At 35.7% G+C, this 20,520-nt stretch overlaps 2 protein-coding genes across 9 annotated transcripts; both read right to left on the bottom strand.

Annotated features, from left to right (window-relative positions):
* Positions 1 to 849: 849 nt before the first annotated feature.
* On the bottom strand, positions 850 to 13,851 carry LOC18434758 (Nucleotidyltransferase family protein). 8 transcript variants are annotated; one of them, XR_016061179.1, is made up of 13 exons: positions 13,157 to 13,851; positions 11,975 to 12,087; positions 11,726 to 11,782; positions 10,157 to 10,252; positions 10,002 to 10,080; positions 5,872 to 5,936; positions 4,582 to 4,662; positions 4,199 to 4,466; positions 2,808 to 2,876; positions 2,129 to 2,226; positions 1,922 to 1,970; positions 1,784 to 1,828; positions 850 to 1,638 (listed from the first exon to the last, which is right to left on the bottom strand). XR_016061179.1 is itself a non-coding variant. In XM_020667518.2 (13 exons), the coding sequence occupies exons 1-13, from the start codon at positions 13,545 to 13,547 to the stop codon at positions 1,198 to 1,200; spliced, it is 1,644 nt and encodes a 547-aa protein (XP_020523177.1). In that variant the 5' UTR covers positions 13,548 to 13,851; the 3' UTR covers positions 850 to 1,197. The 8 variants fall into 8 exon arrangements, 6 of the variants coding, with proteins under 6 accessions (XP_020523177.1, XP_006844884.1, XP_088730545.1 ...); XR_016061180.1 differs by lacking the exon at positions 5,872 to 5,936 and adding an exon at positions 5,987 to 6,029 and having other exon boundaries at positions 10,010 to 10,080; XM_020667518.2 differs by having other exon boundaries at positions 4,407 to 4,466.
* A 4,577-nt stretch (positions 13,852 to 18,428) lies between these two features.
* LOC18434759 (taximin) lies at positions 18,429 to 20,071 on the bottom strand. Its single transcript, XM_006844822.4, has 2 exons — positions 19,691 to 20,071; positions 18,429 to 18,786 (listed from the first exon to the last, which is right to left on the bottom strand). The coding sequence occupies exons 1-2, from the start codon at positions 19,786 to 19,788 to the stop codon at positions 18,663 to 18,665; spliced, it is 222 nt and encodes a 73-aa protein (XP_006844885.1). The 5' UTR covers positions 19,789 to 20,071; the 3' UTR covers positions 18,429 to 18,662.
* Between the last annotated feature and the right edge of the window lie 449 nt (positions 20,072 to 20,520).

Raw genomic sequence — 20,520 nt, 5'->3', positions numbered from 1 at the left:
TTCTTTGTACAATGCATTTATCCCATTTGTAATTATTGGACAATTCTAAACTCAAATATTTATATGATAGAACAATCAACCTGCTCAGTTCCTATTTGAAAAGCCAAGTCAATATTTTGCGGATTACATACCATAATTTTAGTTTTTTAAACATTAATATTCATTTCAGATAGATTGTAGGCCCTTGACCATATTAATATCATTTGTACAAGTTTCCATGATGCGCTTATCAAGTGGGCTCCGGCAGCACTGCAGACAGATTGCAGGCCCTTGACCAAACAATCCAAGATCCGGTATGTTTAAACGGTTTTATTGTGGGATAAACACACCACCTGATCAGCTGTGGGACACCTAAGACTCTGTTTGATGGGGGGCAGCCCAATCTGGATCGGCCAGTTCAACAATCTAGTAAAAAGTTTCTGAGTCAGCCGACTCATATTATATACGTACAGTTCACCTATCAAATTCATCATAAACAGATATTTTAAATATAAGATATTAAGGATTCATGATCTAGCCAAGATGATCATGAATATAAAAAAATTAAATAAATTCTCAATAATTAAAATCTGATTCTTTTAAGGACATTTCTACAGTCTCTATCTATTTTAGTCATGCGCCAACTAACTCATGAACAACTTATGAGGAAATACACACACACATATACATTGAAATATAACAAATAATCCATAGTGGTTATCAGTTAGCCTCTGCAACTCAGTCACGCTAAAGCTATTAACACTTCATGTATCAGATGTATTATATTTTATAATTAGATGAATAGCCAATTCAGCCCAAAAACACAAACATTCCCAACTCAAATTGGTGATTCTCAATCTAGATCGGTAATTTTTAAATCACTCCTATACTTTACCTGTGGAATCCCAAGCACATTTTAATCCCGAGTGGTTTCTCAAAAAAAGATATCTTCGGGCGGGGGGGGGAAGAGAAATCATTCTAATAACATCAAAAAAAAAAAAAAGATTTCCTCAAATCTCACATGTTTCTTGTGAGATCACTTGTCATGTAAAAGCTGCCATACATCCGTGCCTAGCAACCCCTAAATGCTAGAAATCAGGATTATAGAACCCCCCACAAAAGGGTGTTCACCTCAAAGAACAAAAGTTATGGCCTGCCGTTGATACACTCAAAAAGTGTTTGTTTTTTGTTTTGGGTAAAATATTTTTAATTCTCAGGCTATGCAGCTGTTGATGCTTCAACATGACGATCCGATTTCCTCCTCCTCGCTCTAGCTTCTTTCCCACAGCCCTCCTTCAACTCTTCTCTCCGCTTCTTTGTCTCGCATCCCTTGACTTCTGCACGGGAGCTCCTCTTTTTAGAAGCCGGGAAACTAACATCATCACCAACAATATCTTGTGTTGGGTTACCCCTCGGTAGAGGATCATCATCATCTAGTTGCCAATTACCCAACATCTCCCCATAACTTGGACCTGCTCTCGTAGCTGTTTCCTCCTCCCCAGAAAGCCAACTCCTGATCCAATCAGATTGAGCTTTCCTTTTAACCAGTGCTGGGTCTGGCCTTATTATGATCCCGAGAATGCTTCTCTTTGGGCTCAAGGCCATTATGGTATTTCCATCTGTTAGCAATGAATGAGCCATTGCAAAGGCTGATCTCACCTGCGTGCAGGACGATCAGTTGAAACCACTTAAAACCCAAGAAAATAAATGATGAACACTACCAAAATAAGATGGACTTTGTTGTGGTGATTAACATGCATTGTGTATTAAAGGATTGCAAAAATGAATAACAAGGAAGCAGCACCTGGAAATAGTTGTAGGAGTTCTTCCCAATGTCATTGTCTGGTGCCTAATTCATTGAAATAGGAATTAGAACTTGGGAGTTTTAAAGCAAAGGTAATCAGAAAAATATAGTTGATAGCTGGAGCACAAAATAGATCACCTGTGGATCCTCAATGGAGATAAAATGAGGGCGTTCCTCCTGGAGAAATCTATGGGTGGAAAAAAAGAAAGATAAAAATAAGATAAACCATTTTGCTAGACAGAATAAAACAAACAATGACTGGCATAAGAGTTCAAGAAGTAAATAAAACGAAATACATGAACAAAACAAGTAAAAATGAAAGATTGATGAATCTTAAATGGTTACCCTTTGTTGCGCTTCAAAAAAAAATTTCCTCCAGAACCACAAGAGATACCAACATCCCATATGTTCAATTTACGACCATAAAAATCAAAAAAATTTACCTGTTCAGCAGGAAGAACTATATGAGAAAATCAAATAACATGAAGTGCATTTGAACAATGTAAAACTTTTTTCAACAAATGCTGTCTAGGAACATTAATTGATTTGAAACAATTGCCCGCCAAAACACAGATATAAGGTATTCAAAATCTCAAACATGAGCAACAGAATTAATAGGTGAAAAACTAAAGGACCCCAAACCATGCTAAAACACCTTTCAGAAAATTTAACAAAGCATTCTATTCTGCCCAAGTAGATACTCATTTCTATTAAAACATCTTTCACACAGACCATGCGGCGCTAAATGCATTTCATTCTCTCATTCAAGTAAAAAGTAAAAAACTTCGAAGCTGCAGTCCTGAATAAGTACATTGTAAAAATCAATAATTTAAACAAGAAATAACAACATACTGCTTGCCCTTAGCACAAATGTTATTATTGCCAAAAAGAACCATAATTTCAAGTGGATTAAAGTTAGGCATCTTTAAGCAAACATGTTAGATATTTGATCATGAAGCAAATCTGTAAATGGAAAATACAAAAGAATTTACTGGCTGCAAAATAGCAAAAAATAAAAACATACCAGAAGAACTCCCAGGTTATGTTCAAGAACAGTTCTTTTCCCATAGTTGTTTTGCCCCTTCCATTGCATCTGATGATGAAAGATTTGTCATCACGGTCAACAGGACAGTTGGCAGAAAGTAATCGAAGAAGTAAATTCATGTGATCAACAGCAAAGAGTAAAAGAAAGTGATGATAGATTTAAGGATTTTGAGAAAGCATGTATCCATAAGCTAAATTAAATAATCCATTACCACTAAAGTAAAATCTCATCAAGGTAAGAGTAGAAACATAAAATCAAATGTTATGTTGCATGAATGGAATGTTTCTCCCATGATATGTGATAATGTTTTAAGAGTGATCCACCCTTATTTTCACTAAGGATCAATTTTCAAAACAGAAGAATAATTTCCATCTAACATTCATCAATGACTCCAAAAGATCTCAGCCATCACCAACCAAGGTACCCATTTTGTCCCAATTGTCTTTTTCTGGCATCTTTCCATCTCACCTGGATGACATTAACACAATCCCAGCTACCACATGAGAACCTGCCACACCTAAAAATTATTTAATGGGCAATCATCTTTGTTCTTCCTTCTCCATGTGGCAGCTAGCATAATGGCAACTTTGGAATATCTCATGAAGTAATTCAGATAGTCTGGACCGACAAAGAAAATACACCGGGTTGCATGGAAAAAGGCACATTCTCCAAAGAAAGCAGGGGGCTGACTTTGGACCAACAAAGAATATACACCTGGTTGTATCAAACAAGGTGCATATTGTGGAGCATAAATAAGTATCTAGTCTTGTGGAACACTATCAAGCAATTCTCTCTTCTGCATACAGTTCTGGCAATTTATCCCATGCATCACTCTATCTTGGTTGTTAGCATTTCTGTTTCCATTCTAATCAGAAAGAATCCTAACTCATGCATTGTCATGTCAAGGAAAACTTCTTGCCAAGAAAATTTATAAATCCTCAACACTCAACCTAGGAGTTACACTCATTATGTGATTAACTTCAGATGATATCCTTCCATTTCTAGTGCCAAGCATGTGGATATAAGACGAACAAGAGTCATGTGGTACTCTCCAAATTCCTTAGGGAATGAGCGAATCAAAGTCTAAGATTATATGCATTTCTATCAAACATAACAATCACCTCAACATGGTCATCCTTAAAAAATTCTCTTGCGCTACTCTTTAAGCAACACTCTTGAACATACACTAAAATACCACATCGACCTCTAATATCGTGCATTTATTCCCCATTGTGGCCTCCTAAAAAACGTTAATAGTTACTGAAGTACATGGATCTATAAATTTAGATAAAAGTAAGCCTCTTTTTTTTTATATTGCGTTTGAATCTTTTACCTCTGTCTATACAGTAGTTTAATTCCATACAATCTACCTGATCTAAGCCTTATTGCAAGCACATTGGCAACACACACAAGGAGCTTGGTCCTCTTCACAATATACGATCCTAAAATATAGTTGATGTTGATCTTCTGTCTGGTGAGAAAGCTATAGATTGCCCTTGCTCCTTAGGTAGACAAAGTGAAGACTAAAGCTAATGCCAGACAAGATTTCAACATATGATGCAATAAGATTTTTGTTACCTGCAGATATGCTATCAGCATAGCAAGAAGTGCATAAGAACCAATTCCACCAGAATATACCTGTGAAATGTCGAAAAAGATATAGCCTTAAGCATTGATACAAATGATATTCTCACCTATTTCAGCTCAAAGAAGAACCCTGCCCACAGCAGGAGTATCCAAGGAAAAGAATAACCTCATTAAGTTCCCGCTGTTGTAGGAAGATCTTCAATATCATACACAAAGGCCTAAGAGGAGGTATTTTAGCCACAGCATCCTGAAAACCTTGTATAATTAGCTCATAAAAAAGTTACTAGTTTCATGTAATTATAATATTGAAAGGAGATAATATGCTCAATTATCATAGTCTATTAATAAAATAACATAGACCTAAGTTATCTTTTATTTGATTAAGGCATGTAGAAGAAAAAACTTAGCTACAGCCCATATTGAATGATACATAGAGGCAGGAAGCGCGTTGTTCAATAAATTTCCACAAAGTACTGATGAGAACACTGATTTTGCAAACAAGGACCAAAAAACATGATAAGTGTGTAGGACAGAACAAATCCAATGTCCAGAAAACTCTGATGCTCTTGAGCAATCATACATTGCACAATTAAAGAGACTCCACGATTTGTACCTACAATTTGTAGGGTGCAACAAAAACCTTTTTTTTTTTTTGAGAAAAGAGGGTGCGACAAATACTTGGCAAGAGAAAAATTCAAAAATAATATCGAGCAAATACAACTCATCGCAATTTCAATTCTAGACAACAATAATAATAGTAGTAGAAGTACATAAGGAGTGCTTGTATTGTGCAAAAATCTCAAAAATGTTTGCATAGATGCTTATACTTTCCTAATTGATATTTTCATAGTATAGAAATACAAATGGGAAAATATCTCCATATCCCCTATTTGAGGTTTCATTTATTGATAAACCCAAGGTTTCAAAAGATATCTTCTAATCCCCTGGCCACTTTAAACCTATTTTTTAACCAAAACAAATGTGAGAAAGACATGTTTTTTCTAAACCCAATCCTTTTTCTCTCCACTTAAATACCCCAAACTTTTTTTTCTCTCTTCCTACAACTCTCACTCTCTCTCCTCTATGTTTCCCCAAACACTTCTCTCTCTCCTCCCTATAACCTCTCACCTCCATGAAGCCCTTCTCTCTCTCTAGAAGTTTGGGAGGATGGCGCTTAGAAAAAGCATGTCTTCCTAGATTTGTTTGGCCTAAAAAAATAAGTTTAAATTAGCTCAGGGGGCTAGAAGAAATAAAATCTACAATTTTTATGCCCCAAGATATCTTTTAAAACCTTGGGTCTATTGTGAAATGAAACCTAAAAATAGAGGGTATAGAGATATTTTCCCAATACAAATACCGAAGGGCGTACAAGAAGGTCAGAAGTGTCTAGTGTCTCTTGCTGGCCACCACTTGGGACTATTCTAGTAGAATTTGAGAAAGAAGTTAATTGATTAACCTGAGTAAAATTTGTCGCTTGCGTCTTAACTACTACAATGAAGATTTGCAAATTCAGATTCTCCACTGAAATATCAACCCAAATAGACAAATGTGACCAGATTTCAATAACATACCATCATGAAGTTTGCGGCCTCAGGCCCATTGATAACATCAAAACTGGCATATGAAGGAATTCAGTATAAGAATCTTGTACTTATCAATTAAAGGAATAATTTCAAACCAAAAAACTAACGTCTCTTAGTTTCAAAGTGAGAGTCCGTTAAAAATGCAGTCAAAACAATTAATAAAAGTCAAATTCAAGAAACTATCTTAAGCAGGCACGAAAAGGTTGTAAAAAGTATACCATAAAAGATGATACACAAGGAAAAAATGTTGACAGTGATTAAGTTTTCAAGAATGCAAACTGATCTAAAGCACGACACTAGCAAAACAAAAGCAGCGACACAAATTCAATATGCCAAGACAATCAATTAATAGTCAAAATAAACACTAGTCGATTAGTGACATCTTAGTTGTATGCCATCCTTTCAGGCAGTTTGAAGTGTAAAACCACATGAATATCAATTTCATTTCATCATATTTGTCCAAAAAATCAGAAACCAAATCTTGTACGTACAACATGCACAAAAATAAATAACTTCTTGAATCTCACTTCAACACCAACAGATATGGGCATGACAAAGTAGATTAGGGAAGACAATGTGTAAATTCCAACTTAGTACGTACAGGAATACAACCAGAGAAATTTTTCAAAGAAAGCAATCTACGAAATTCAGAAATCTTGTGAAGAATGAATCTATGAAATTCACATATCCAAGACCCAGAGAATCTATATTGAACCTCAGAGATGAAGAGAAATCATTTTTCTCGCAAACACTACAAGAAAGGGGTATAAAATTTAACCAATTGAACCAGAGACCAGTTCTGGTCTTTTTCAGCAGCTCAAATTTCTCGAAAGCCACAGATATTTGATAGTTTGACATGACTGCCAGAAAATAGAAATGCTTCAAACAAGTTGAGACCGCCACCACCAACTATAATGCTTGAAGACAGGCAGAAATAAACAGATACTAGTCTTGTGGTCCAAATCTTTACAATGCTCACCAGTCACCACCACTTATCAAGAAAGTGCGTTTCAACTTTCAACTAAACTAGTGACAACATAAGGGAATTCCCTAGATTTTGCTCCAGCAAGAGTCGTCCATCTCAATGGGACCATGCGGTGTACCAGAGTCTCATTTGTTTGCTTCAGTTTGTTTTGCATGCTCAATCCAAATAGCTATATAATAGTTATAAAATTCCATGACCGATACTCTAGCTAATTTGGGTAGCCATTGGCATATTTCCTCCCAATGTTGTAGATGGAATCTGTACATATATCCCATTGCATGATGGAATTATCAATTGCCCAAGTTAAAAAAAAATAGCAAACCACTCCATGCAAAATGTTTACCCTCAGATTGTATACTTAACAGAAACAAATCCTTGGGAGTAAACTAACTCCCAATAATAGTAGTAGTTGTCCTAATCACCACCATCTTCAAAGAAACTCATATGAAAAATGCTAGTTTGCCAAAAAGGCAAAAGCACATTTATCAGTTTATCTGGGTTCCGAGGCCAGCATAGACGGAAAAAATAAACCGCCCTAATATAGGCCTTAGATGGGTGCCTTAAGCAGACGTACTCTTAGGCACCCACCTAGGCAGGCTCAAGACGGGGTGCCTAGGAGGCCAAGACAGGTGCCAAGTGCCAACCCATTAAAAAAAAGGGCTAAGGCCTATAAAAATTGTTAAGGTCCTTCTCTCTCTAGCTCACAGTCCCCACTTTTACTCTCTCTCTACATATAAGAAGCAAAAAAAGATGATGGCATCCTGCAATTTTTTATCCGGATGGGAATTGGTCAGGACTAAACCTGTTCTGGGACGGTATCATGGATGGTATGGGTCCCGATGCTCTTCCCCCCTAAAAAATCCTCTCTCTCTCTCTCTCTCTCTCTCACACACACACACACACACACACATGTGTGCATGCACGCAGGCGGGAACACACACGCACACACGTGCACAGATATTTGCACAGTTGCATAAGCAGAAAGGTGCTTTCAGCCCCAATGCACAAAGAAGCTTAAGGGTTCGAGCTATCCACTTGGACCACAATGTCAATTTTTATCCAACAAAATGGTAAAAGTGACAGTCTGAAAATTGTTGGTTCTCTTTTACCCTTTCCATTATAAAAAATAACAGCCATTAATTGTGATCAGCATCTTACCCAAAAAAGTGGATCAGCACATTAACACTGCATACTCTTGCTCGAGGGGTGATCAAGCGATATTCAATGTAAATCCCTTATACTCTATCTAAGGGTCCAAGGGAGATGATCACCGATATCCTCTGGAAAATCTTAATCACCTATCAGTGCATGAATAACTATTCTTGAGGATATATTGAGGTTTGGCCTCAATGGTGAACATGGAGCGCATACCAACACATCTTCACAAACCATGAACTACAAGATCACTCCTTTCATTCTTTTGGCAGTTAATGAGTGATAGCTTTTTCAATAAAAAAGGCAAAAAGAACCAACTGTCAACTACTTTCATGCATTTGGATGCTTTGCACTTTTATTAGACAAAAAAGAAGCACGGTCCATGAAGACAGCGTGAACTACAAACTAGCACTTGCATGTATACTCGAGCTGATGACACACCACCTAGGTGTAAAGTGCAAAGTTTGCTTCAAAGGCACTTGTGAACAGAGCACTTTTCATGCATGAGCCCATCATGTGCTTCACATTCCATATGGGAGCCTTCTCTCTCCTTTGTACAATAACACAAAGGAAGAAAGAATCGGCTCAGACATACGCATCTCTCTCTATCTAAAAAACCATTGTGAGACAAAAAATGAGCAACAAAAGCTACAGTGTGCACTAGCTGTGAAGAAAACGTAGTGAATGACCTATTCCCCCTTTTAAGGTTGAATATGACAAGGACAAATTTTACATTTTTGAAGAAAAGTATATTACATTGTACTTTGGATTATATAGTTTATTTTATTTTGACATGGTACTTTGAAATAATAACAAGTATTTTTTTATTATAAAGTATTAAGAAATAGTAGGTCCATTTGAAGCTATCATGAAGAAAAATGTCAATTTCTCATTTCTGTTTCAAATTGTATTCACTTGAAGCATTGACATGATATAATACATATTTACAGTTACCTTGCTCAAGAAGGAATTGGCTTTCAGATAACATAGTTCTTTGGTTGGGTGAGGTTTGTATAAGATGTCAACCTTATGCCATTGAAGAAGGCACATCTAAAAAATATTCCAAAATATGCAATTTGGAGAAAGCCTTACAATGGCATGAAAATTTAGTCACCCATAAATATGAAATTTAAAGCTACAAAAATTATGCAGATCCAGCAGATCTATAAATAATTAAAAATCTTGAAAATGGATGGTCCAAACAATGTTTTACAAGATGCACTATTTTAATGACTTGTCACTGTTTTTTTCTTTTTCATACCCATACATCTCGACCTCAAGATGATCAATTTGAGGGGTTTTTTAGCATCCTTACAATCTTTTCCAATGGATTTTTGAGGTGCGCCTTACTTCAATAATATAAGGTGGACACTTTATATAGACTTTTTCCTTTTCTTTAAAACATTTGTCCTGATTTCTAAGTGATTAACCAAAAAATATAGGCAATCATGACATGCCAAGAGACCTTAAACGTTTTGCAATAATAATGTAAAAACGTGCTGCCTCTACTGAATTCGCCCAATCCCCACAAGACATAAAATGCATTTTTTAATGAGTGTTTGTGTACAATTCTAGGCATGTATCTGAGGTAATGCAGGCATGCATTATATTATATGAATTCATATGTATATTTATAATTTATGTCTCCACTACATACTTATGCCCATATCCATGCAATATAAGGTTATGCATGGATTTATATATGTTGGTTCCCAAAATAGTGAGTTACTGCATAAGAAAAATCATGATGGCAAAAAATAGGTAAACATCGACACACTATGGACTGAATTTAATGATAACTGACTGTAACATGATAATAGAATATTCATCTCAGGAAATGAAGCAAATAGACTGATTGTAAACCTGTTAACCTGATATCAAAAGAAATGCCACTTTGCTTTTCCACGAACTTAATGATTGGCACACGAGCCTTTGCAATTACCTGAAGATGAAAAAAATGTTGAGAACGAATCTCTCCAATGCAATTATGAGAGCAAGCATAGGAAGAACTTCTTTACCTGAATTTTTTTAGCAATCTTTTTCTTCGATAGAGCTTTTGCAAGAGCTTGCAACCCAATTTGAGGTGTTCGGACATTAGACTCCAATATTACAACCTGTAATAGTTATACTATCCAATTGCGGTAAAAGACAATTCATTCTGTGTTTGTCGTCAATTTAAACAGACAAAATTACAGGTTGACCAAGTTCATATTGTATCATGCAACCATTTTAGTTCTTGACAATGAAATACTATAAAGAATGAGAAATCAAGTAATTGATTTCTCTGAATCTCTGAACTCAGCATGAAACACAAAATCTCCTCTTATGGTGGTGTAGCTGAAAAACCCCACTGAGCAAACATATCAAACACCTTCCTGGAACTGCTCGATTGAAAAGAAAAAAAAGGTCATAAGAAAAATCCACCAGGTATCTATGACAAAGGAGGATCTCTCCTTAGCCATCCGATTATGTCGAGAGGGATCTGCCTCTATAAATGTTCCCCTCGTAGACATGAGATCGAAGCAGCATAACTTGGAGAACTCCCGCCGACTGCCCCTAACAATCCACAAAGCTTCTCATCACCATGGAATTTTTCCCTAGTGTGCCCCCAATATAGGACACAGCCACATCTTATTTCGTGCTTCCATCCAGTATGAGTTCAACAACCCAAGCGGTAGAAGTCAAATCCACACCATGAAATTTTATATATGGAAAAAATGAAATGAAATGGGAGCACTACAATCTCCTGAGTCAAAGATACTTTCAGGGTTTTTTTTTTCCTTTCCTTTCCAAATATTTATTCTGGTTATTGTTAGAGAAGTGGCTCCCACCCATCATAGGTCCAAAGGAGTGAAGGAGTGACCATGCACAACGGGAGCCTCAAACAACTAGTCACCAAATTCGCAAAATTGTATGTCTGTCTTTCACTAGAGTGGTCATCCATCCTTGTCCCCACAATCGAAGTTTCATGATATTTATATTCACCCCAAGATTCCTTTTTCTTTTTCTTTTTCTTTTTTATTTTTGCCATTTCCCTCAATTTCATTAAATCACATCAGTATACACTTCAAAACTAATGCTTCATCCATTTGCCATTTCAAAAAAAAATTAAAAGAAAGAAAAAGAAAAAAGCTTCATCCACTTGCATGACACTAGGCATACTGGTATTATGAGACACCTTGTCCAAATAGTCATTGGAAAGCAACCTTCAATGAAGCCAATAGCCCTTCTTTCATCCAATATAACTTGTATGATGTCCAAACATGATAGTGATTAAAAATGGGGCCAGCAGTTCCCCTTGTATGATGTTCCTCAAATTGTGAGAAATAACCTCCAAAGCCCAAAGCTTCCAAGTATCATAATTGATAAGGGCGAAATTCGGAAAAAAATCCCTTCTAATAATTTTGAACAGTGGCATCATAAAAAACCATATGGTGTTATGCAATAAATTAGACAACATTTCCACTTATTAATTACGTGCGTGTTAAGTGGTTACAGGAGGTAACTCGCGAGGAATAAGCCTTCTTATGGTCTAAATTTATGTAACATTAATAATATAGAAGAAGGCTAAGAAATCTGATGCTTACATCAACATCACTTGTAGGGAGATAGAGTCCGGTCTTAAATGATCCAAACACCTCCACCTACACAAATATAAAAAAAAAAATTGATCATGCATGCTAGAAAAGCTTCTTTTCTTATATTTACAATTACACAAATATACGAAATAAGTAGTAAAGGGAAATATTCAAAAATAGCTAAATAAAATCAATAGGCTATCTTTTTATTACGAAAATATTCAAGCTTGAGAAGATATACCAGTATTCTGTACATACTTTGGAAAGTGGCCATATATATCTGATGACCTCCGAAACATAATTAATTGCAGCTGAGCGTGATTCTTGTTCCTCAGGTGTTGGAGAAATGAATTCACAAAAATCAACTATCTCTGAAATAATTGTACGGACAAATTGAAAATGTATTAGATGGTCATCTTCAATAAAGGAACAAGAAAGCTAATTGGAATGACAAATAGACCAATGGCTACCCATCAAAGAGAAAATGAAGGACGGATTCAAGTCAACATACAAATAAATAAACCTTAATGCGTATGCTATATAGATGAGCCATCTTATAATTGGCACATTAACTTGCGATATTTCAAAAAATATGAAAGGGGTTAAGTTAAGCCCTGATATTTGGTGAAAGAGGATAAGTTAATCCCTGATATTTGGTGAGTACTGTATGGCATTGCAAGTAACAAACAAGAACCGAATTTTTGCATGCATGTCATTTGTAGTTGAACTTAAATTTCTGTAGTTACTAGAAATCAAATCAAAACAAGGAAACCAAAAAAAGCATATACCACAGATTCATGGTAAAATTGCAAGTTTAAGTTTTTTGTGATGTCGATGTATTGCCAATTCTTATTCCAAAATAAAAAAAGCCTCCCAATTTACAAATTAATTGAAGTGTAAAAAAATCTGAAATTGAAAGCCTCTTATAATTTTTTTCAATGAACCAACGGATATCCCTTATCTCTTCAACAACCCAACACCAACGAACACAGGAATCACAACTATAGTATGAATGGGTAAGCAACAGCATAAAAGCATGATTAACCGTCATATCTAAGCATAACATGAAACATGGATGATTCAACAAATATTACAATCATCGCTGCAGGGATTCAGAGATGGAGAAAGTGAGTAGCATGGGGATTCAGAAAGCATGGCATAAACATAGGGTGTTGAGAGAGAGGGAGATGGCGTAACACGGGGATTCAGATAGGTTGTAGAGAAGGGGGCGGGAGAGAGAGAGTGGAAGATAAATAGAGGTAGAAAGAGATATTGCAATGAGCAGCTGCACACTTTTATTCCGCACAAACATAAAGCTTTTGACACTGCACGCGGGAGTAGAAGGAGATATGGAAGAGAGAGATAAAAGTGAGAGACAGAGATCAGGGTAAAGGGAGAAAGACAGCGAGGCGGAGATAGAGTGAGATTACAACAACTGACCTTTATGCAACTGAAGCATGGGACTTCTGATACGACCTCCGGCTCGAGAGACACCTTTTTTGGAAGAAGGCCGCTTCAAAGACAAATCTGCATATGAAGCAGGCTGAATTGAAGGCGGGTCCTTCAATTCCAGATAGATGGGCTCTGGTTCTACAACGTCGGAGAGAGAGAAGTAGTCGAGCTCCGGTGTGGAGTTCTCCACACAAGACTCCAAGCTCTCTGCAACTATCTGGTTCTTGAACACCGTGTAGGAAGAAGGCAGGTCTTCATGGTGAGATTCTTCACCCAGAGGATTTAGGGTTTCGTAGAAAAGCTCCGGTGTTGTTTCAGTTGATGCTGTGACAGTGAGATCCACTACAGGCACAGGGCGATAGCCCCGCTCCGCCTCCATGACGGAACCCTAGAGAGAGAGAACGGGGTAGAGAGAGAGATCACGGGCTAGTGTGCTGAAATATTATGCTCTCTCGGGCTTACTATAACTCGAGCTTAGTATCGTCGGGGAACTTTTTAGGGGAAGTTATTAGACTTTAATCCCCATCGGAATCTTGGCGGGTGGGTTTTACCGTGCGCCTGCGGGATCAAAATGTAGCTCCCATGGGCAGAAGACCCCCTCTTGCGATTCTTGATGATTCTCCCGATTTTGAATTTTGGGATTAGAAGTGTAGCTCCCTTGGGCACAAGACTTGTGACGATTATTCTGACTTTGGATTTTGGGATTCATTTTATAATACCATCGGATGATTATTTTTTCAAGAAATTTTGGTTTTATTGGTCGTTGGAAATCTACAACCATTTTTTTTTTTTTTTTATGGCGCTTGTAAGGATATAAAGACATTGAAAATCTACAATATGTTGTTTACTTTTTTTTATAAGGCGGCCACAATTATTTTTATCCCTTAGATTTCAAATTGGATGATTATAAGAGTATCATTGAAAATACTCAAAATTCAAAAATAATAATTTATTGGACTTAACGATTGGCCCCACCCTAATGAGTAGGAGTGTTTGTAACCTCTTTGTAATAAAGATAAATAGTCTCATTATATACCATCACGTAATTAAAATAAAATGTTTATATAAAACAGAGGCTCTAAACAATCACGCCCACCTCAAAACTTTCACTATAAGGGGTTGTTTTGATGCCCAAATATCCTCAAATTGATCATCTCTACATCAATACGCATTGATATGAAAAAAAAGTGGATTTCCAAGTTTTGGAAATAATATCTCTTGTAACACATATTTTTACCATTAATTTTTAAGTTTTCATATATCCACTCTATTTACACTATTTTTTAAGCTTTAATTTTATAATTAAAAATAAAAATATATTTTAAGGCTATCACAAAGATTTATAGTATTGAAACCACAATTCTCGATATTATTTTAAAAGTTTTACTTTGATTTCTTAGAGCTTCAGCTCTATACAAACCACACCCATAACTAAAGCCCTTCATTTCCGCTTTCTAAGCATCTCCCATAACATTTTTAATATCACTATATGAATTTCAATATTATTATTTTTTGCTACTACCCTCAAGTCCAAAAGGTATTATTTTTTATCAAAATACCCCCATTTTTACCATGTTTATGTCACCTTGTTTTTGTGTCGGATCAAAAAATGAGTCTAGTCTGGCATAAAATAAGCGTTTGGCTAGGTCTGGCCCATTGATTTCATAGAGCCAATTCAAGTCCATCACAAAACATTGCTGGATCGGCACAATGAAAATGTGGCTATTAGGCGGATTGAGGGATATTTTGATTCTAAATCTATTAACTTTTTGACTGGTAGGAGTACCAAGAAAAATAGTATTAAAGTTTTTTTAGTGTTTTTCAAAAGACATGGGGAGACAATGTTTAGAAAATAGAGCCAAGGGGGTTTCAATAACAAAAATAATAATAATTAAAGATTAGATTTCACCATGTCAACCGGTTTAGGATAACGCGTCGACTTACACACCTATTCATATTTCGGATTGTTGTAAACTAAATCCATCTTACAAATAAAATTTTGACTTAAAATTTTACAAGTCGATAATCTCAACCATCATGAACATGAATTTGACGGACAAACATTTAAAACGCAAAAATATGTACTTTTAAGTTTCTTTCACCGTTCAATTTAATTATTTGCAAATCGTGCACTACTTTTTGGGTTATAAATTATGGATCTAATACGAAAATGCGTCTCTTAAAACCGTCCCTTAAATGGGTGGGTTCGAATAAAACCTCATTTAATTGACCTTATTTAATTTTTTCCCTTTTCAAAAGGTTGGTGGTGGGATGGAGTAGGTTTAGCGTCCAAAAGACTCCTGGCCCTGGTGTTATCGTCAAATGTTATTAAAACAACAGTACAAAATCATTAATGGAACCAAATCATCCCATTCAACTTTATTATGGTTACTTTTTAATTTTTATTTCACTTTAAGTTACTTCAATGAAGTTTCTATTAAGGCCTAGGCTCTATGAAAATAAAATAGAGCCTCCCCTCAAATCTTTGTATAAAGCATTTTCGGGAAAACCTCCATAGGCTCTAAAATAAATTTCCAACACCATCAAATAAATTCAAAAAATTTAAAAATGGTATAAATGGACAGCTTAGATAATTTGTTGCAATATACGCTAATTTTAGAGCTTTAAATCTTAATTTTTTTACAAATATAATGTTTAAATCGAGATAATCGATAAAGGTTTTTCAATGCTTGAAATGCAATTTCCAATGAGTTATGAGGCGAGGCTTTACTCATTATGATAAAGCTGCAGCCCTATCAAACCATTTTCGCATATTATATACTAAAATTTACTCAACCACCCTTATCCAAGTTTGGGAACCCTAACTGAGCAAGCACATTCCGATAATTTGGTTCTAATTAAACTATCCGAGCTAAATATAAAAATTACCTATAGGTTTTTAAAGTTATAAATACAAATTTATTGAACTATAATACCTAGTTGTTCAAGATTAATAACATTGGCCTAAAATATTTTTCACTGCAAACCCTTTATCGCATTTCGCTTACCCCTAACGATGAGGCTCACTATTATCATTTGTCTTGAACCATTTGAGCAGTAAAACTACCAATAATGCCTTTACTTGTTGAGGTTCTAATTATGAACATTACAATTCGATCATGAGGTGTTGAAGTTAAATGAAATTTTAATAATCAATATTATGAGTTGAATAGGTCGAGTCGCATATTAATATGTATGAGTTGAGTTTCAGCCGATGGTTCAATATTAAGTCAAAATCGTACCCAAACAACCCGTAACCTTGGATATGCACGTTGTTTTTGAGGATCTATAAGATGCGATGTACATTTTACGAAGGTATATATTAATTTTCATTTAAAGCCCAACATTACCTAATAGTTCACTCTCATCTTTATCATGCTTTGCATTTCTTTTTGTACACGTTATAAAATAGGAGTTCCACAATTTTTTTCAAAGGTATATATATTTGCTAGGGGTGGCATCGGGTCCGGATCCCACACGGACCCAAAAATATAGTGTGAGGCTTAGACCCTATCGAACTCGATCTAAAAATTAAAATATCTATGTATTTAATTATATTTAAATATGTTATATATATTGGGACCCGAAAAACATTACTGGACCCGGATACGACCGTACCCGATTTGACCTCAACCCAAATAGTATTTGGATCCAAGATTTGGACCTGAACCCGACTCAGTGGATCCAATTTTTTGACCCATACCCGGACCTAGATCGGGTCTAGGATTTAAGAACCCTCTTAAATGGGAAAACAATAATACCAAAAGTTGGATTCGGAGAAGACGAGCCATAATACGAAAAATAAAACATGAAACACACATGTCACAAGAACATAAAGATTTTGGGTGGTTTTCCCTTTTAGTGATATAAAATGTCACTAAAAGTGTTGGGAAGTGTCAATTGCCAATTTTGGATGTGGAATAGCGGTTTAGCCATGTATATTATGGCTCGTACTCTGCCTATTTTGTTCATCTATTTTTTTTCTAGCCAGATGCACGATCTTGGTGGAACACAACTTTTGCATGTAAGAGGATTTGGTATCAAAGCACATTGGTTAAAGCTAGTGTTTGTGTATTTGGTTGAAGAAAAAACACGTGACAAAGTATGTCAATTTTATTTGAGGTGGATAAATATGATGGCAAACACATTCTTACAAGCAAAAATGGTAAAGGAATTCGTTTGGTAAAATATGATAAATTCATTAGGGAAAATTACAAAAAACTCCTAAAATGAGACTTTCTAGACAACCTACCCCCAATAATGTTTTTTTTAGCAACTTTTACTTCAAATTGAACATTTCTAGCGATATACCCCCAAATCAAAAAAACATATTTTTTAACGAAAATACTCATAATGTGGGACTATCCCCATTTTGTGCTGGACCGCATGCCCAAATTACCAGACCACCCCTATTTTGTGTCAAATTGCATGCTTTCCATAAGCCCAAAGTGCCGGAGCACTCCTATTTTGTGCCGGATTGCCCCTATTTTGTGTCGAACTGCATGCTTTCTGGAAGCAATATACCGGACCGCCCCTATTTTGTGCCTGACTGCATGCTTTCCAAAAGTAAAGTGTCGTACCCTCCCATTTTGTGCTAGATCGCATACTTTCCAAAAGGTAGTTTGGTCTTCACTTTACCATTGTTATGGCTTGGGCGTATTTGTTGACAAAGTTAAATTTAGGGTAAAAGGTGAGAAAAAAGAAGTTTGTTTGGGGTTAAGTTTACATAGGAAGTCTATTCATGGGAGTTATTTGTAATTTTTTGAATTCATAAAGCTATTGAATGATATTGGCATGGTAAGCCGATGTTTTTTATATCAATGTGGAGATTATTGAATATAACGATATCCAAAATCACCCTCATAAAAAAATTACATATCATGTGTGATTGTGATTGATATTGATAAAGTTCTGATGATTTTGATATTAAGTTAGAGATTATTGAATATAATGATATCCAAAATCACCGTCATAAAGAAATTACATATTACGTGGGATCGTGACTTATATTGATAAATTGTCTAAAGAAACTCTAACTAAAAAAGATGAGGACTTAGAGATATAAGTAACATTTATGGAAAGTTCTCTATTTAATATGGATTCATAGTTTTTTTTTTTTAAGAACTTTATCAATATCAATCACAATTCCCCGTAATATGAAATATATTTATTTATTCATTTGCAATAAGATATTTATACATTTCAGTATTTTGGGAATTTCAAAAAAGCAGTTATAGTGAAAACTAAGTAATGAAACGAGTTACTATGAAGCAAGTAATCGAATTTAATAACAGAGTACAAAATACAAGTCATTTATTCTTTTACATCAATCTCACACCTTACATGGAAAAAAAAAACCAACAAAAAAAATAAAAATAAAAAAAAGAAGAGAAACCCAAATACACCAAAAGTAAGAGGGGTGAGGAAACAAACAATCCACTAAATTTAAACCTATTTAAAAAAAATAAATGGGAGAGAAAGGGGTTGTTTTCTGTTAGCAAGGTATGGAATCAGTGAACCATCTAATAATCTTGATAGGGAGCTTTATGAGAGCCATGGCCAGATTAGCCAGCCCTGCACAACATATGCAACAGGGGCAGATACAACTCAATACAGACCTGCAAAACCAAACACCCCAAACCACTTCAGATCAGAAAGTCAATATCAATGGAACTCTCTCTAGAAATTTGAATTCCAGATTTATCTTCTCATGTAACCAATGCAGTAGGAGTGTAGGACTCTCTCTCTAAAATCTAAGAACTCCATCTCTCTTCCCTCTCTGTGGAGGAGAGGAGGGAAAGGAAAAAGGATACCTGCCCAAATTCAAACTCTCTCTCTTCAAACAAAGAGAAGAATCCGAAACAGAGGCATGTTTAATCAAAGGAATTTCAATTATTTCCATCCGTAAAAGAAGAGAAGATTCAAATTCACTCTCTACGGAAATAACCTACCCAAATTATTTGCAGCTAAAATTCAAAATCAAACGCCCCAAACCAATTCAGATCACAAAGTCAATATCAATGAAACTCTCTCTAGAAATTTGAATTCCAGATTTATCTGCTCATCTAACCAATGTAGTAGGACTATCTCTCTGTAACCTAAGAAATTCATCTCTCGCCTCCCTTTCGACGGAGGAGGTTAAGGAAAAAGGATACCCACCCAATTTATAACTTCAGAACTTCAAGAAATTCAAACTCTCTTGCTTCAAACAAAGACAATAATCCGAAACAGATGAAAGTTTAATCTAAAGAATTTCAATCCTTTCCATTGGTAAAAGAAGGAAAAAAAAAATCAAATTCTCTCTTTAAAGAAAAAAAAATCGAACTTATTGTTCGCATTCTTTACCGATGGCATAGATCTTCATAAAAGTTATATGTGAGATTATAGTTTTTATGTAGATCTACGCCAAATTTGATGGTGATTATTTAGGATCTTATAGAAAAATCTCGTAGGATGATTACTCATTATTTGAGTCTTAAAAAATTAGTTTTCTCTCTCTAAAGAAAGATGAGAAATACATACCCAATGACCCATACGACGGCACCCACGAGCGATAGGAGCAGAGCAACCAGAGCAAAGGGCAGACCGATCAGAAACCCAAGAGGCCGGCAATCCCCCATCCCTCTCTCTCCGCGTCCCTCTTTCTCTCTCTAAGATGAGTTTTTCTGTCCACAAGTTTCACTTGCTTTCTCTAGGTTTCACGGGTGCGCAGCGGTTCCGCGTGATAACCGTTGCCGTGTGTTATTCTCGTTTGGGGTTGGCTACTATTATATAATTCCGAATAGCGCCGGTGTTGAAAGCTCGAAACTGAGAAAGAGAGGGATGGGTTTTTAGATTTTAGTGTGAGAGAGAGAGAGAGAGAGAGAGAGGGGATGGGGTTTCCTACGGCTTTCCGCCCCGTTTGACCCCGTAATGTTTTGCGACTGCACGCGTTTCAGACGATTGGGCTAACAAATAAAATTATTGAGATTTATCTTTTAAAAAGAATAATTACTAGGGCTTAGGAATTTTTACGTTCGTACAGCGTAAAATCCTTGACTTTACTTTTTGGTTTACAAGTCGATGCTTTTACCACGTTGTCCTACTCTCACTTTTTATTATTTTTTTTCTAGTTTGGGCTGTGGCTGGACATCTCAAATATCGAGCTACTTTTTTTTTAAAAAAAAATTATTCGACCCAGTTTCTACGCGGCCAAGCCCGTATATGTAAAAATGTAGGGCTCTTAATAAATCTATTTTTTAGATGAAATTTAATACTTAATTTTTAAAGACATATAATGTCTAACATGGAGATCATGAATATGAATAAATAAATAAAATTTGAAAACTAAAAATAATAATTCTAGTCAAATA

The sequence above is a fragment of the Amborella trichopoda genome, chromosome 1, assembly GCF_054954075.1.
Source record: "Amborella trichopoda isolate Santa Cruz 75 chromosome 1, AtrichopodaSantaCruz75HAP2 v2.0, whole genome shotgun sequence".
NCBI classification, from domain to species: Eukaryota; Viridiplantae; Streptophyta; class Magnoliopsida; order Amborellales; family Amborellaceae; genus Amborella; species Amborella trichopoda.
Note: the sequence above shows the minus strand (reverse complement) of the source record. Positions and strands in the feature narration are given on the sequence as shown.

Coding starts and splice junctions, on each gene's coding strand:
- LOC18434759 (XM_006844822.4), bottom strand. CDS start 19,788: ATGGGGGATTGCCGGCCTCTTGGGTTTCTGATCGGTCTGCCCTTTGCT. Junction 18,787..19,690: donor GCCGTCGTATGGGTCATTGG/GTATGTATTTCT, acceptor TTGGTTTTGCAG/GTCTGTATTGAGTTGTATCT.
- LOC18434758 (XM_020667518.2), bottom strand. CDS start 13,547: ATGGAGGCGGAGCGGGGCTATCGCCCTGTGCCTGTAGTGGATCTCACT. Junction 12,088..13,156: donor CATGCTTCAGTTGCATAAAG/GTCAGTTGTTGT, acceptor CAATTATTTCAG/AGATAGTTGATTTTTGTGAA. Junction 10,253..11,725: donor TCCCTACAAGTGATGTTGAT/GTAAGCATCAGA, acceptor TAACTATTACAG/GTTGTAATATTGGAGTCTAA.